Consider the following 16,429-nt stretch of genomic DNA (forward strand, 5'->3'; position numbering starts at 1 on the left):
AATGAACCTATGAACCAGGCGACACAGCAACTATATCCACAATATTCAACAGTGATCAACTCATCAAGAAATTGAAACTTGGAGATAATCAAATCATTACAACAATATCAACAAATAATCAAATGTGTGATTGTGTCCTAAAACATCTTGGCTACTGCAATTACGATATCGATGAGAACAAAAGTCAAGACCAAACATGCTGGACCAGACCAAGAAGTGCTGACAAAGAATGTTAAAACAAAAAGGGCAAACGTCAGAGAAAGCTCGGTTAAGGAAAGGGCAGCCTCTCCCCACTGTTTGTTTGAAATTGCTGTCACCAACTCGTATCCTGAGACCAACATACTAGCTACAAGCAAAACACCAGTGACGATCTTCAAGTACTTGGTCATTTTAATAAGGGTTGCAAACTTGGCGACATTTGTGGTTGCTACGGCCTGCGCTATTGGTGAGACTACATTCGGCTTAATTAGGTCTGCAATTTTCGCGCCGATCGATTTGTATGCTTTATAACCAGATTTAATTGCATCGACAATCGAAGTAATGCCATCGACACTAGTTTGTGTAGAGGTTATCCAGAGTGAGATCTTTTCTGTATCGGTAAGCTTGTCATAGCTATAGAATCCTTTATAGATGATACCAGCATTAACCATAACAAACAATCCAGATACCATTTTAAACGTTGTTGTTTCCTCCCATTTAGCTACAAGCTCAGGTTTTCCAGCTGGGATTGCACCTTTAATCTTCTTGAGTTCTCAATGAACTTATCCTTGATAACAAAAGCATCACTGGAGCTTACTGCTTTTGCCTTTGCTGCTGCAACCATTAACTTACTCATATTGAAAAGAGCATTTCCTAAAATTTAAAAATTCCATCACTAAAAAGTTTGCACATTACGCAATGAATTTCCAGATAGGAAAACCTCATTTATATGCAGTGCTAACACCAAAGTAGCTTATAATTGAGTTGGTTTGTGGAAATCAGTTTAGAACTCTGTTTAAAGTTATATATAAAAAAAAAATTTTAATAATACAAAAATATGAAGTTAAAGATGACTTCTGCCTTAGCTTACTATAGAGATTCTTAAAAGAATAACCAACAGTCAAACCAAATAAATGATTTCATCTTTCAAGATTTATCTTTTTTTTTTTTTTTTTTTTTTTTATGCAATTGAATACCAATTTTGTCACATCATTGTTTTTCTTTCCCACAACTCGAGAAACTGTGAAAATTAAAAACTCAAAAATATAAAAATTTTAATTAATTCTTTTTCATTCAAAAAAAACTTTATAAAGTGATTTCGTTTAATTATTATAAAATAAATAATAGTTATATACTATACAGAAATATATATAGAAATAAATATAAATTTCATATAACTATTTTTAAAATAGATAAATATATAAAAAAATGGATGATAATAACGAAAGTGTAAATAGTATCAATGGTTCAATGGAATATGAAGAAAGACATAGAGATGAAAGAGGTCAGCTGTCAGATAATGATATCTCCAATAGTTTCATTGAGCCAAACAACAACAACAATATAATACCACCTGTAATATCTGATGAATCTATAAATTCAAATAACAATGCTAATATTAATAATGATAATAATGATAATAATAATATTAATCTGACAACAATAACAACAACTACTACAAATGAAAACAATGACAATACAATTCAACTAAAACAAGAAATGACAGAGGTACAACAAATGACAGAGGTACAACAACCGATTCCCGAACAACAGGTGAGGCAAGAACCGATGGAACAAGAACAACAACAACCGGTAGAAATTCATACAATATCTTCACAAACTGATATAATAGACTTGGAAGATGAAATAAATGATAATATGGATGATTCTGATGATTCTGCTGACAATGAGTATGACATTGATCATGAAGAGGAAGATGATGATGATGATGATGACGATGACGATGACGATGATGACCACAACGAATTAAGAGACAACAATGTAAGATTATTGGCAGTGGGTGATAGATACATACGTTTATCTGCCACCACTACGTTTCCCAATCAAACTTTTAGCCTAATTAGGAATGGTCAAATCAACCCCAACTTAAATGCCACCGGCACCGCAGCTCCTATCCCAACTGCTGCCAACAACAACAACAACAGCAATAGTAGTAGTAGTATTCAAATAGATATAACAGATGATGATGATTCTATTTCAATACTTCCAACCCCAACTAATCCAACAACAACAAACAACGCCAATACATCATCAACTAACAACACAAATACAAATACTAATACAACAAACAGGTAAGTAAGGTGGCTTCTCTCTATCTAGAGAGATCATTAATTATATATATATATCTGTATATTAACAACTTTATAACGAGTAGCGATGTTGTAGATCTAACGGATGACAGTGTAGTGGTCGTTCCACCACCACCTATTCAAACATATCATATGAATCCATTTATGAGACAACATCACCAGCATCAACATCAGCCTCAGAACGGACAAGACAGAAACATCATTATCGTGTTCAATCAGAATGGAAATAACGGTGGTGGACATATAGTAGATGATGTGATATACAATGGCCACAACAATCGCATGTTCCACAATCGTCCGTTCGCTCCAATTCAACAGCCACAGCTTCGCTCCAACAATCAAGCATCATTCCTCAACTCCAATGAATACAAAGCAATTCTCAACGAGACTGATTCAGAGGACGACGATAGTGACGACGACTACGTTAAAACCACAACTACTACCACCACCGACAACAATAACAGCTCTACACCCAACACCACCAATAATAATAATAATAATAATAATACCGCCAACAATGATAATCAAGACAAACCAGAAACAAGAAAACCAAAATCAAAGAGGCAACGTGTTACTTGTCCAATCTGTTATGAGAAAATAGAACAACCAGTGTCGACGACATGTGGACATGTCTATTGTAGTCCCTGCATCAATGCTGCTCTCAAAAGAAAAAAGCAGTGTCCTGTGTGTTCAACAAAACTTGGTTCTAAACCATATCATCAATTATTTATTTAGTTTAGAATCAAAAAAGAAAAAAAAAAAGAAAAAAAGGTCATTAACATTTCACAAAATATTGTAATATATATTTTTAATAATCAATTAATATTAATTAATATAATAGTTAATTAAAATAGTAACAAATAAATATATCTAATATATAATAACAAATCAATATTGCCTATTTTTATTTTTTATTTTTTTATTATTTTTTTTAAATTAAACTCAAGCTAGTCAGCAGTCCTGGTTGATTTTATATTGATCTATCAATTTTGTTTATCTTTATTTATTAGTTAATCTATTATTGATCGAAAAACGGCATTCAGAGGAGGTATCCTATTTCGTGTGAATTTAATAACAACAATAAGTATTACACATTTTCGCTTTTCACGTAGCTCATGCATAAAAAATGAAAAAGAAAATTCTTTCCACACCCAGGTGTGGTGGATTCTTTTTGAACCCTGGTTCCTTTTTGAATTAGATAGATAGTTTGTTTTTTTTTTTTTTTGTTGTTTTTTTTATTTTATCAAAGTTTTTTAAAATTTATTTTTGTTTTTCTTCCCACTCAGTATTTTGTTTTTCTGTTTGTTTCGAAAAAAACTAACAAAGTCATTAGAATTGTCAATTAACAGTAGTAATTTATTAATATTGTTAGATTTTTTTTAATATTATTATTATTTAAATTATATAATATATATTTATATATAGATAGATAGATAATAATGAAGGTTGTTGCTACATTATTTTTGATCGCTACCGTCTTATTCGGTATTACTATCGCCTCTTTAAATATTCCAATCATTGGTTGGTCTTCGAACAAGTAAGGTTTAAAAGCAAAAAAAAAAAAAAAAAAAAAAAAAAAACAAAAAGATCTATAGTATAGGAAAAGAAAAAGATAAAGAGAGTTTATGTTGATTGTCACAGCGAAAATATAAGATAAGAAGTTTGAAAGTTGAAAGTTGAAAGTTGAAAGAGAGTGGAGATAGACCGATATGAAGATCGATCTTTAGATTTATAAAAATGCAAGTCAATATAATATACATGTTAACTAATACCTGTTGTAAATTATAGAGTTTTCATAAAGAATGAAATTTTAGAATCATACAGTGCTGATCAATTCAAGGAATTATTGGTATCACTCATTAAGGGTTCAGAATCAGATGTCATCTCTGCTTCCAAGCCAGAGATCATCACTATTTTCGTTCAACAACAAGTATGGAATCATAATATCACAACAACTAAATAATATAAGTCACAGGAGTTGATACAAAACATACAGATCGATACACATTTAGAGTTGTAATAATTGATTAACAAGTCAATACGGTATCATGATATAATCAAACAACAACAACAACAATACAGCATATCTAGATTAAACAGTTTAGTAATATATAAAAAAGACAGATCATTTCATTTAGATAAATAGATATAGATTTAGATTGAGGATTTAGATTGATTAAATAGACAGATTGAAGATTGAAAGAATAGATTTCTTTATTTATTTGGAATATTAAGTGAAAGAATCAAAAACAAGAAATACTCCAAAGATTGACTTTTTCATTTGACACATAACATGTTATCAACAAACTTTATTTATATTACAATAATAATGTTAACTTATTTATATACTAACAAATATTTATTCATTTATTATTTATTATTCAAATTAAAATAGCTCCGTACAGATGAACTCTCAACTATTTTCGATAGCTACAACGAGAAGCCACAAAGCGACTTGCAATCAATGAAGGACAGTATCGAGGGTGCTGCTTCATCTATCTTTATCCCATACACCACCACCTCTGGTTCATTCGTTTCATCTGTTCTCAAGTCAATCAGCAACTCAATCGAAGGTTCATTGGTTGTTGCCTCCGACTCTGAATTCACCGTCGAAGGTGACCGAGCACATCACCTTGAAACAAATCCAATCCATCAAGAATATGATTTCCAACAAGAAAGTTGACATCCTTGTCGTCGTTTTGCCAACCAAGAATCAAAGTATGTACAAACTTGATCAAATAATCCAAAAAAAAAGAGTAATGATTAACTAACAAAAAATAACTCTTTTTTTTTTTTTTTTTATTACTTTCACATTTTTTTTGTTTTGTTTAGATGAATGTGTCAATGCTGTTAACAACGTTTTGAAGGGTGTAGAATCAGTATCTTTCTTCACTGGTGAGAATGCCACACCACTCGAATTCCCAATGCAATTCCAAGACTTCCAAGAGCCAGTCTACCACTTCTCGATGTTCCAAGATACACCAAACGCCAGCAACACCACCGATAACTCTACTGGAAACGGAACTAGTGACTACTTTAATTATTTCCCAGGTCCAATCATTGAGGCCTACCTTGTAGTTTTCATTTTGTTGGTCATTTTCTTCATGGGTCTCTGCTGCATTCTCGACTTGCAAGTCCCAGACAGATACGAAGCACCAAAACAAAAGATCCTATAAATTTATTTACTCACTAATCAATAATATATATAATATATTTAAAACAACAATAATAATAACAACAGTACAAATGAGTTATCTAATAAAATAGCAATTTTGTATTTTTTAAAAAGTAATAATAATCATGACAATCACAAATCAAACAAACAAACAAACAAACAAACCAACATTCACAACAAATTCACCCCTTTTAAAATAGAAAACCTTTAATAAATAATACTAAATTAAAATAATCATATATTATTAGTTCTTCGCATAAATTTCAATTATTCGTTTTTTGTATTTTTAATATATTTATTTTTATTTTATTTTTTTTAAAAAAAAAAAATGGTGTTGAAAAAAAAATGATTTTGATTAAAAACGAAACGAATCTGTGTGTTTTTTTTTGTAATTCTTATTACTATTGCTTGCTTTTTTTATCGTTTCTTTTTTTATTTTTCATTGTTTTTGATTGTGTGATAATAATATTAGTGTTTATATTAAATTATAAATATACATATATATATATCAAATAAAGTAGTAGTAGCAGTAGTAGTAATAGATGAAAATGGAAGAATCACAAACATCACCATTTCAAATAGTGACAGTCAGATTAAAGTTGATGTTGGCACCAATCAACATTGGCAATATCATCAGTGGTGCCAAGTCAGCACTCGACAGATTGATATTCAGATACAATAAACATCTCAAAGCAACCATTATATCATACTTTAATTTGAAATTGGTTGACAAAGAGGTTTCCAATTTCTATGACAGTCCATTCTTGAATGTACCAATCATCGTCAGTCTAATGGTATTCCGTCCATCTAAAGGCCAATTAATTCGTATGTATATATATATATATATGACAAATGACAACTTTACAATTAGAATATAATAGTTAGTTAATACTAACACTAATATATATTTATATAGACGGAATTGTAAAGAGAGTATCATCAACTCATTTGTCATTGTTGGTATTTGGAGTTATCTCTGCATCGATTATAAAGGCTGATTTGCCAAAGGATTTACACTATGATCATAGTTCAAACACTTTTGTAGACAAGAATAACAGTGCCAATTTAATTTCACTTGGCACAAAGATTTTATTTAGAGTTAAAGAGTAAGTAGTTTAAATGAGATCAATAAACACTTAATAGGTAGTTTATATATTCATTAATAACTTTATATCTTTACAATTTGCAGTGTTTTGACCGATAAGAATTATATAACAATCAATGGACAGATGACAGATTCCGATACATATATTACTGGACATGAAGAGATTAAAGTAGAGACACCAAAGAAACTAAATAAGAATCAACAACAACAACAAAAGAATGTAAACAATAATAGCTCCGATATAGTAAAGTTTAATGATGAAGAGGAGGAGACTACTGCAGTCAGCGTCGAAGAACCATCATCTACAAAAGCGGAGAAGAAAGATAGCAAGAAGGAAAAGAAAGTTAAATCCGATTCAGAGTCAGAGTCGGAATCAGAATCATCAGAGTCATCAGAGTCAGAATCAGAATCAGACGAAAAGAGTAAAAAGCAAAAGAAGAATAGTAATAACAAGAAAGAGGAATCAAAGAAGAAATCAAAGAAAGAAGAATCATCGGAATCAGAATCATCAGAGTCAGAGTCATCATCCGACGACAAAAAGAAAAAGAAGAAACAAACAACACCAAAAAAGAAGACAAAAAGAAAAAGAGATCAAAGGATGAAAGTAGCGATGAAAGTAGCAGCAGTAGTGAAGATGAGAAATCAAAAAAGAAAAGAAAGAGTCATTAATCCTGATTTCTCAATTTTTACCAATTAAAATAATAAACTAACATTTAACTAAAATAAATAATGAAAATCGAATAACAAATTAATTCTCTACATTTTTTTATTTAAAATCAATTGGTGATTTTATTATATTTTATTTTGTTTTGTTTTATTTTTATAAATAATCAATAAACACACATATTCTATTAATTAAAATTGTGTGTTTGTTATTAACACTTAAGTATATAACGTTATCAGCATTTCATAGTGAACGTGCAGACCCAACAGACTCAAAATTGGGTTTTTCAAAACAGAAAAAAAAAAAAAAAAAATCTAATAAAAAAAAAAACAAAATTAAAAAAAAAATAAAATGTTCTTTTGGCTTTGTTCAACAAAATATAATTTTTTTCACTCTGAGTGTTGTGTGTACTTTATATAGATAAAATTATCTACTGTCTTGTTTATTAACAATTTGTATAATATAAATATCTCTTTTTTTTTATAAAAGTCAAAAAAGTAATAGTTTTTTTTGATTCACCTTTTAATATATTTTTTTTTTGTATTTAAATTAGTTAGTTTTTATAATAATAATAAATAAATAATGTCAAAGTTAGATTCAGCATTAGATTTAATGAGAAGATTGCCACCTGCTCAAATCGAAGATAATTTGGCAGGTTTGCTCGATTTAGTTCCAGACTTAACTGAAGACTTGTTGTCCTCAGTCGATCAACCATTGAAGATCGCTTTCGACCCAGTTTCAAAGCGTGATTATCTTCTTTGCGATTATAATAGAGATGGTGATTCTTATAGGTAAATAAAATAAAAAAACAACAACAAACAACAACAACAACAAACAAACAATATATTTCAGTCATTCAACATTCATAAATCAAACTCATTCATATTAACCATTTATTAATAAACATTAACTTATAACATAGATCACCATGGTCAAACAAATACGATCCACCCATTGGAGATGGTGCTCTTCCATCACCAAAGTTGAGAGAGATTGAAGTTCAAGCCAATGAAGTATTTGATATCTATCGTGAATTGTAAGTATTTTGTATTGAACATATATATCTGTATGTTCATTATTATGTTATGATAATAAAGAGGTTTTTATATATTGACTGATAGTGTTGTTTGCCATGTAACAGATATTTCGAAGGTGGTGTTTCATCAGTTTATTGTTGGGATCTCGATGGTGGATTTGCTGCAGTAGTTTTGATTAAGAAGACTCAAGATCAATCAAAGAAGGGACAACCAATGAGAGGTACTTGGGACTCTATTCACGTCGTTGAAGTCAAGGACATGAAGAAGAACGCTCGTTACAAATTGACCTCCACCATTATGCTTTCGATCGAGACCGAAAACGACAACACCGGAAACGTCAACTTGTCAGGTAGTTTGACCAGACAGGAGGAGAAGGAAGCCCCAGTCAACGACGTCGACACTCACATCACCAACATCGGTAAGATGGTCGAAGAGATGGAATCGAAATTGCGTCTCACCCTCGAAACCATCTACTTTGGTAAGACAAAGCAAGTTGTCAACGAGTTGCGTAGTGCCACCGGTTCATCCGAACTCGAGAAGAGAAAGAACCTTTCCAACCAAATTGGTTCTGCTTTGAGCTCACGTCAATAAGCTTTCAAAACAAATTTCAAAACAACAAAAAAAAAATAACAAAAAAAATTTTATCTATTTTCTTGAAAAACCAAAAAGATACATACATACATAACCAACCTCCAAAATATATTATAAAATAAATTTAAATAAATCAAAAACAAAAAATAACAAACAAATATCCACCAATATTATAACTCAAAAAAAAAATAGTTAAACCTAATAAAATTTTATTTGTTTTTTAATATTATTATTTGTAAAAAGTAATGAAAACTTAGGTTTTTAAGGAACTAAATGTTTTAAAATTAATTTGATTTTGATTAAAAAAAATTTTTATTATTTAATCTTATTACTATTATTCATCCACTTTCTTAAAAATATCTATAAGTTATTTTAAAAACAACATAATATTAATAATGATTTTCATTTTTCAAGAAATGTATTTTAAATATTTTAAATAGATTATAAAGGATGCATCAAACTAATTGTCAAAACACAACTTGGTGTTGTAGTTTGGTTCTTTGGTAAACCAAAGAGATTGGATGTGATTTTTGTTTATTATTTGGATTTGATAAATTGGGCACATGTCAACTAAATGATCAGTAAGATTTTTATTGATATTAAAAACTTCAAAGTATGAATATGATATTTTTTTTCATATGAGCGTTCTATAAGTTGTAATGTGTGGATGTTAACTAATTTTAGTGGATTGTTTTATAATAATTTTAATTTAATGACCGATTTGGATAAAAATAAAGTAAGCAATTTATTTTATGTATATTTGCATCATTTTATTTTTATCTTAAAATAAATTAAATCATCTTTAATATTTATTTTTTTACTTTTAAATAGTTAATATTTATAATAATGCTTGATTTCAGTTCCTGTTATATCAAAAAAGCAAGATAAACCCATCAAACACATCACTCAAATGTACCCAAAAAATAAAAAGATTTTTTCTGACATTATTTTAATGGGTTGTAAAATGATGATGTTTACAATGTATTTACCTTTTTTATAAAAAAAAAAAAAAGGTGTCGGCTTTTTATCTTCGTTTGGATGCTAATATCATTGTTTAAGAATGAAATAAAGGTCCCTCATTATGATACTGAAGATCCTCATTAAGATCAACTATAATGATGTTTGGTGATGCAATTCTCAAAGAGTAGCAAAAAAGTATGGCAATCTTTTCTTTTAGCCCGTTTAAAAAAACAGTAAACAAAAAAAAAACAACAAAAAAATTTTTTCTCATTCATTCCTCTGTTTTTAATAATTAAAATAAAATCATGTTGTGAATAATTTACTAAAGACTTATGTAGCCCAGAATAGATTCTACTTGGATTAGATATGTTCTTAATTAATTTTCAAATAACAACCAAATATATTACAGGCCAAACTCTGAATGGATTTAGATGTTTGAAATATTTCCAAAAAAATGGGCACCAAAAATATGGGGAGTTGAAAATCATCAGTACTTGCGACAAAAATCTTTGCAGAAAAAAATTGTGCCAAAAATACAGTGACCCCCAAGAAATCAACCCAAAAACTGAAACATCAAAAAAACAAAAATCTTTTTCAATTAATTTTGGACATAATTTGACAATTTTTTTTATATTAATATGACCGGGGTAAAAAAATAGGATTTGCAAAATAACCGTCGAACAAAAATTAATTAAGTTTTTTTTTGTTGAAAAGATAATTAATTCTTTTGAAATTATCACCATAGTGAGAGGGGGGTTTGAATCCATTGAATTTATTTTTATTGTTTTTTTTATTTTGCCTAAAACAAGTGAATTAATAATACGGGCATCCAATGATTACATCCCTGTTAGAACTACAAAAATATTAATTGAGCAAGAGAGAACCATTTTAATGAACTGACAAAACGAATTAACCACACTGACACAAAAACACTAGTGTTCTAACTCCACCACACACAGGGATGTCATCTTCAAACCGCGCTCAAAGTTGACAACACAAACTATTAGTTCTATCTATTTTTTTTTTTTTTTTTATAATCATGACGATAAAATAATATTTTTATTGTGAAATATTAAAATTAGTTTGGTTGGCTGGGCAGGATTAATAAATATTTGTTGGGTGTATGTTAGATGGTGGTGGTGGGAGTGGATTCTATTATCATAAAAAGCAAAATACTTTGAACTCGCTAATCAATTGCAATTGCTACCCCCTATCCAGTAACAATAGAATACCTCATTTAGAATTCTAGATAAGAGCACAGATACATTTAAATTCAACAACTTTCGGCAGCTAAGTTCATTTCATTTCATTTCCAAAACAATAATAACCTATCTATCTAATAAATAATTAATAGATACTCCCTTTTTTCTTGTTGTATAACTAATAATAATATATAAAGTAATCAAACAATGAAATTCGCTTTCGCTTTAATTGCTTTAATCTTTGTTTCATCCGCTTTGGCTCAAAGTAAATATTAAAATTTTAATATTTTTTATGTTATCTCATATCTATATATTAACATTTCATTTCTTCTTTTCATTCCAAATTATTATTTAGGCCCAAATTTCTACGGAACTTTCGATTGGAAGAATGTTTTCGAGGGATCCGAAAACAACATCACTGGTTCAATTAATTCCTCCATCATTACAGGTGTCGACCAATACACACTCACATACAATATTGTCTTAAATGGATTGAATGCCACCAACAATGAAACTGTAGCCAATGTCACTGCTTTGGGTCCAGCCCCAGCTGGTACCAACCCTGATCACCAACTTTTCACTTTGCCATTGAACATTTCAACTGCCACCGTCACTGAAACCAGCTTCTCCATTGACAGCTCTGTCATCGTTACCAAGGTTGACAACCAAGATCTCTGGACCACCATTAACGCTTCACTCGACAGTATGCTCAAACCAAATCTCCCATCAACTTTGTACGTTGAAGTTTACAATGCAAACAACTCTGCCATCACCCGTGCTCAATTGGCCTATCAAGCACCAACTCCAACCACCACTGGAAACGCTACCGGAGACTCTACTTCAACCACTGGAACTTCAACTACCGGAACTTCAACCACCGGAACTTCAACCACCGGACCATCAACCACTGGAAACTCTACCACCGGAACTCCAACCACCACTGGTACCACTGGAACTCCATCCACCACCGCTGGAAACACTACTACTTCTTCCACTACTGGTGAAGATTCATCAAGTGCCTCGACCCTCACTGTTGGTCTCGTTGCTTTGTTGACCCTCGCTGTATTTGCCTTCTAAACAAATATATAGTATATTAGTAGTATAAAATATATATAAATAAAAAACTTTAAAAAAAAAAATTATAAAATATATTAAAAAAAAAAAAAATTATTATTTATTTATTTTCCTTTTTCAAGATGTGTTCATTTAATACTTGGAGTGATTCAGTCGAGTTTGGATAGAGACATGTTGTTTTTTCTCTATATTCAATTAGTGGTTCCATAGGGAATTCTATGTTATCCAACACCCATTGAACTGTTTCATAATGATTGCACGATAGTAGTTTGTCAAGTGATTCAATTGTTTCATTGAACTTTGGCATTTCCAAATGACTGACATTTGCGGTGATACATTCAATGATATCTATATCACCATGGGCAATAGCAGAGTTTAAAGCCTTTTGTGTACATTGTTCTGTTCTATTTTCGAGGAGGAATTTAACAATCTCGAAATGTCCACCCTTTGCGGCACGGTCAACTGCTCTGGTGGAGCATCCTTCAGAGCGATTCTCGTGTAGCCACTTTACGGTTTCGAGATAGTTGTTTTCCGATGCAGAGTCCATCGCTTTCGTTGTGCAATTTTCAGATCTATTTTCGTGCAACCAAATGATGGTGTCAAGGTGACCCGCTTTTGCAGCTAAATCTATGGCATTTTCGCTTGTACAAGGAATATTCTCATGTAGATACTTGATGGTGTCCAAGAAACCTTCAGATGATACAGTATCTATAATATCAGTTGGTGGTCTTTCAGGACGATTCTTAAGTAACCACGCAGTAGTTTCCAATTGACCAGCGGTTATAGAGTTTATTAAAACATCTGTAGTGTACGATGCACTTGTGTTTGCTAATAACCATTGGATCACTTCCAATTTACCATGTCCAGCCGCTGTAAAAACTACGTTGTCAGGGAGTGATGCAGTGGTGTTTTGAATGAGCCATTTTAGCATCTCAAGGTTGCCGCTACCAGCCGCTGAACCCAGGACATCCTCGTTGCATACACAACCTTGAGCATGAAGAATCTTCACCATATCGAATCTTCCAAGTGAAGCTGCACACTCTATGAGATTCTCTTGGTCTCTCTTGAGGAGAGCGGCATGCTCCTTGAGTAGGTACTCCAGGAGATGGAGATGTCCATTGACAATAGCACTGATAAACATATCGCTCTTTTCTAGATCCTCCGAACGATTAGTAGTAAGCCATTCCAACATTGTAATATCACCTTCGTAGGCAGCAGAATTAAATACATTATTATGGTTACCAAGGCTTACGTGTGGTGCATACTTAGCTATTTTGGCAGCGCTAACAAATAGTTCCATCATTTCCAACCGAACAGCGACACTGGTCTCTGACTGCGCTGTGAAATACATTGCCATTTGGTAGTTCCATTTGAATGTTTGGAATTTGCGGAATAGATATCCGATGATGTCGAGTCTTCCGAAATGGGTGGCACGAATTAGCAATCTAAGTAATACGTTTTTCTTGAGCTTTACCATAAAGTCTTCACTGGTTTTGGCACTACTGATCTTGAAATGATCCAACAGAAACTCAATTGTTGCAATGGAACAACCACCAAAGATTGTATTATCAAAGAGTTGACAGACATCGAGCTTGACTCTTTTACTTCCTCTATAGTCTTGCAAACACTGTTTGAGTAACTCTGGATAGTTGTTGCCTGCCAACACAAGTGGTTCTTTGATGACTTGATTCCACTTGTAGGTTATTCTTTCATCTTCTTGTTTATTCAGGTGAAAAATAGCGTTGATTGCTATGACATTGTCAAATATTAACTTATTTAAAACACGATTATGAAAGACTAGTGTGAATATAGTTTTATCCATCTTTTAATCATTTATAGAATAAAAATAAAAAATAATATAAGAAATCAAAGAGTTGAACTGACCAATTTATGTTAAAAATTAAATAAAGATATTAAAAAAATCTAAATAAAAAAGTTAAAATCTAGATAAAGAAATCCTCTTTACTGAAGAATGATTATAATTATAAAGAAGTTTAAACTCTCAGATCTATTCCAGAATTAGACCACCAGAATTCAAATGACACCATAGCGAAATAGTTATAATGATATGTTGTTTTTTGAGTAAAATAAATTCCCAAATGGGGTCCAATCAAAATATTGCCTAACATCATAAAAATGACACCTTAGCCAAGTGGTTACGGCGATTGACTAGAAATCAATTCCCTTCGGGGGCGCAGGTTCGAATCCTGCAGGTGTCGACAGTTTAAAAAGCAAATGATACGCATGCGGTAAGCCCCAGATGATTGGGCTAACATATTTGTTCATCGACTCCAAGAAATATAAAAACACAATGAAAAAGACCAGAGCTGTACAACCATGGTTACGTGGTGGCATCTCGCTATGGGACATCCAACTTCGTAACGATGCCCAACACGTGTGGATATTCAACAGATTCCTACTTTCATCCTCTGATCCTTCCAAAGTTTGTTATTATACCAGTTGGCTATCTCAAATCTATTGCAGATCTATCACCTCGCCATATCTCAATCTATGCTACACTCTGTGGCACCAATTGGCAGTTCATCTCAAACATCTGGACAACAAGATCAAATCTGCTAAACCAATTCTGATTGATGGTCTACCACCCACTCTAAAGCAAATCTACGACCACCTATTGTTCGTCAAACATGGCATTCCACCACTAACTGATGGTCAGTTCCAACTATCGCTACCACCAACCAAATTCGACTACACATCTTACGACTGTATCTTCACCTATATTTCGCTCATCAAACACCAGCGTGGACGAAACACTGTCTTCCGGTTCTTCTCTCGTTCACTTCCTGGATTAGCTTACAACAAAAACAAAGAATGTGAACTGTGCTTCACATACTGCTCTGACCCATATTTCCATACATTCTTTAATTGTCGAGCAGTTATGCACAGATTCAACCTTAACACCATTCTTGACTCCTTACAGCTTTCAGGTGGTCAACGATTCGATTGGACTATGGAAGACGCGTATCAGTTGGTTAGAAGAAAGGACAACATCACTACTCTCGTTTCACTTGTCTTTCATCAAATCTGGAAATTCTATTGTAAATCCTATTTTGGCGGTACTCCTCTCCACGATAACAACCTACTATCTAATGAATCTATCATTAATGAATATATACAGCACTTATCAGTAATGAAATTAATTATAAATAACAGTATCAGTAACTTACAATCCAAACTTAAATAACCAATAACCAATCAAATGTCAGCCAACTATTATTTCCTCTTCTTCATTTCTTCATTTTCAAATTAACCAATTCAATCATCAGTATTCTCATCAGCTTAACAATCTATTAATATCAATAACTAAAATAATTATAATAACAATCAAAATAGCAATCAATTGCAGAATTATGAAAAAGTAAAAACTGTAAAAAAAAAAAAAAAAAAAAAAAAAAGAAAAATTCGATGGTTCACACCATCCCCAATATATTACTTAATAAATCATTTTTTACTTCTTAAAAAAAAAAAAAAAAAAAAAAATTTCAGTGGTTCTTGACTCTCTTAGTGATGAGCACGATCTGGTCGATCTAGGTCAGACTGTCGACATTCCCACGTACCGTTCGCCAATTACCGGAATCGCTAGACGTATTGATAGAGCTTATGCTAAAAGCAGTCTATTAAACAACTCCTTCAAGGTTGCTCCCAACGCTCTCTCAGATCATGCGATACTTTCATTTAACATCCCTACTGGTAATTCCTCTAAGCTTCCACCCACACCTTGGGGACTGGACAGATACACTGCTATGGAAACTGTAGTTAAGTATGAGATAGAATCTATTCTCTCGTCCTGTGTCATCTCTTTGTTAAATGTCTGGTTGTCTCACACCTTCCCCATCAACCACAAGCGCACTGGTCACGTCTGTGAGTTCTGTGGTGACACCTTCACTGAACTCTGCAACCCACATGAGCACTTCTTCTTCAAATGCAGGAATGAAGTTTCACAGCAGTTCCTATCCTTCTTCAAAAATGTATACCACAAGTACTCTATAGACTTCGTTATTGGAATCACTCGTGCATCAAGTTCGACGGTCCTATTCGTACTACTGTCCACTTCACCCACCTAACTGCTGCAATCGTACATTCGTTATGGCAGGCACTGTCCTGTGAAATGTTTGGTGATGGTACCCATTACAAGCTGGAAAATACCGTCAAGAGAGCAGTCACCAAATTAATCGATACCAATTACCACAAGCTTAGCTTCACAATAGTAATTCTATCTCCCAAGGAAAATATCGTTAAGAGAGCAGTCACCCATTACACTAAACTTAACTTCACCATCGCTAATTCTAGG

At 32.1% G+C, this 16,429-nt stretch overlaps 8 protein-coding genes and 1 non-coding gene across 9 annotated transcripts; 7 read left to right on the plus strand and 2 right to left on the minus strand.

Annotated features, from left to right (window-relative positions):
• Positions 1-137: 137 nt before the first annotated feature.
• PPL_12349 (uncharacterized protein) lies at positions 138-835 on the minus strand (the record flags this gene model as incomplete). The annotated part of the gene is made up of 2 exons (XM_020583084.1): positions 138-743; positions 797-835. The coding sequence occupies 2 exons, from the start codon at positions 833-835 to the stop codon at positions 138-140; spliced, it is 645 nt and encodes a 214-aa protein (XP_020429865.1).
• A 572-nt stretch (positions 836-1,407) lies between these two features.
• On the plus strand, positions 1,408-3,044 carry mip1-2 (RING finger protein; the record flags this gene model as incomplete). Its single annotated transcript, XM_020583085.1, has 2 exons — positions 1,408-2,291; positions 2,375-3,044. 2 exons carry the CDS (start codon positions 1,408-1,410, stop codon positions 3,042-3,044), a joined length of 1,554 nt encoding a protein of 517 aa, XP_020429866.1.
• Positions 3,045-3,748: 704 nt separating this feature from the next.
• PPL_12351 (Ac45/VOA1 transmembrane domain-containing protein) lies at positions 3,749-5,485 on the plus strand (the record flags this gene model as incomplete). The annotated part of the gene is made up of 4 exons (XM_020583086.1): positions 3,749-3,846; positions 4,098-4,239; positions 4,705-4,987; positions 5,142-5,485. 4 exons carry the CDS (start codon positions 3,749-3,751, stop codon positions 5,483-5,485), a joined length of 867 nt encoding a protein of 288 aa, XP_020429867.1.
• A 547-nt stretch (positions 5,486-6,032) lies between these two features.
• Positions 6,033-7,286, plus strand: rpa43 (RNA polymerase I subunit; the record flags this gene model as incomplete). Its single annotated transcript, XM_020583087.1, has 3 exons — positions 6,033-6,309; positions 6,401-6,590; positions 6,674-7,286. The coding sequence occupies 3 exons, from the start codon at positions 6,033-6,035 to the stop codon at positions 7,284-7,286; spliced, it is 1,080 nt and encodes a 359-aa protein (XP_020429868.1).
• A 549-nt stretch (positions 7,287-7,835) lies between these two features.
• On the plus strand, positions 7,836-8,881 carry acpA (F-actin-capping protein subunit beta; the record flags this gene model as incomplete). The annotated part of the gene is made up of 3 exons (XM_020583088.1): positions 7,836-8,044; positions 8,176-8,289; positions 8,395-8,881. 3 exons carry the CDS (start codon positions 7,836-7,838, stop codon positions 8,879-8,881), a joined length of 810 nt encoding a protein of 269 aa, XP_020429869.1.
• A 952-nt stretch (positions 8,882-9,833) lies between these two features.
• PPL_12354 (uncharacterized protein) lies at positions 9,834-12,120 on the plus strand (the record flags this gene model as incomplete). The annotated part of the gene is made up of 5 exons (XM_020583089.1): positions 9,834-9,862; positions 9,975-10,025; positions 10,924-10,962; positions 11,241-11,308; positions 11,399-12,120. 5 exons carry the CDS (start codon positions 9,834-9,836, stop codon positions 12,118-12,120), a joined length of 909 nt encoding a protein of 302 aa, XP_020429870.1.
• Positions 12,121-12,217: 97 nt separating this feature from the next.
• On the minus strand, positions 12,218-13,939 carry PPL_12355 (uncharacterized protein; the record flags this gene model as incomplete). Its single annotated transcript, XM_020583090.1, has 1 exon — positions 12,218-13,939. One exon carries the CDS (start codon positions 13,937-13,939, stop codon positions 12,218-12,220), a length of 1,722 nt encoding a protein of 573 aa, XP_020429871.1.
• A 316-nt stretch (positions 13,940-14,255) lies between these two features.
• Positions 14,256-14,336, plus strand: PPL_12356. Its single transcript has one exon. It is a non-coding gene; the product is annotated as a tRNA-Ser (tRNA).
• A 92-nt stretch (positions 14,337-14,428) lies between these two features.
• Positions 14,429-16,127, plus strand: PPL_12357 (uncharacterized protein; the record flags this gene model as incomplete). The annotated part of the gene is made up of 3 exons (XM_020583091.1): positions 14,429-14,560; positions 15,059-15,296; positions 15,625-16,127. Coding segments are annotated over 3 exons (873 nt in total), but the record flags the coding sequence as incomplete, so codon positions are not given.
• Between the last annotated feature and the right edge of the window lie 302 nt (positions 16,128-16,429).

The sequence above is a fragment of the Heterostelium album genome, assembly GCF_000004825.1.
Source record: "Heterostelium album PN500 unplaced genomic scaffold PPL_scaffold10, whole genome shotgun sequence".
Classification (NCBI taxonomy): domain Eukaryota; phylum Evosea; class Eumycetozoa; order Acytosteliales; family Acytosteliaceae; genus Heterostelium; species Heterostelium album.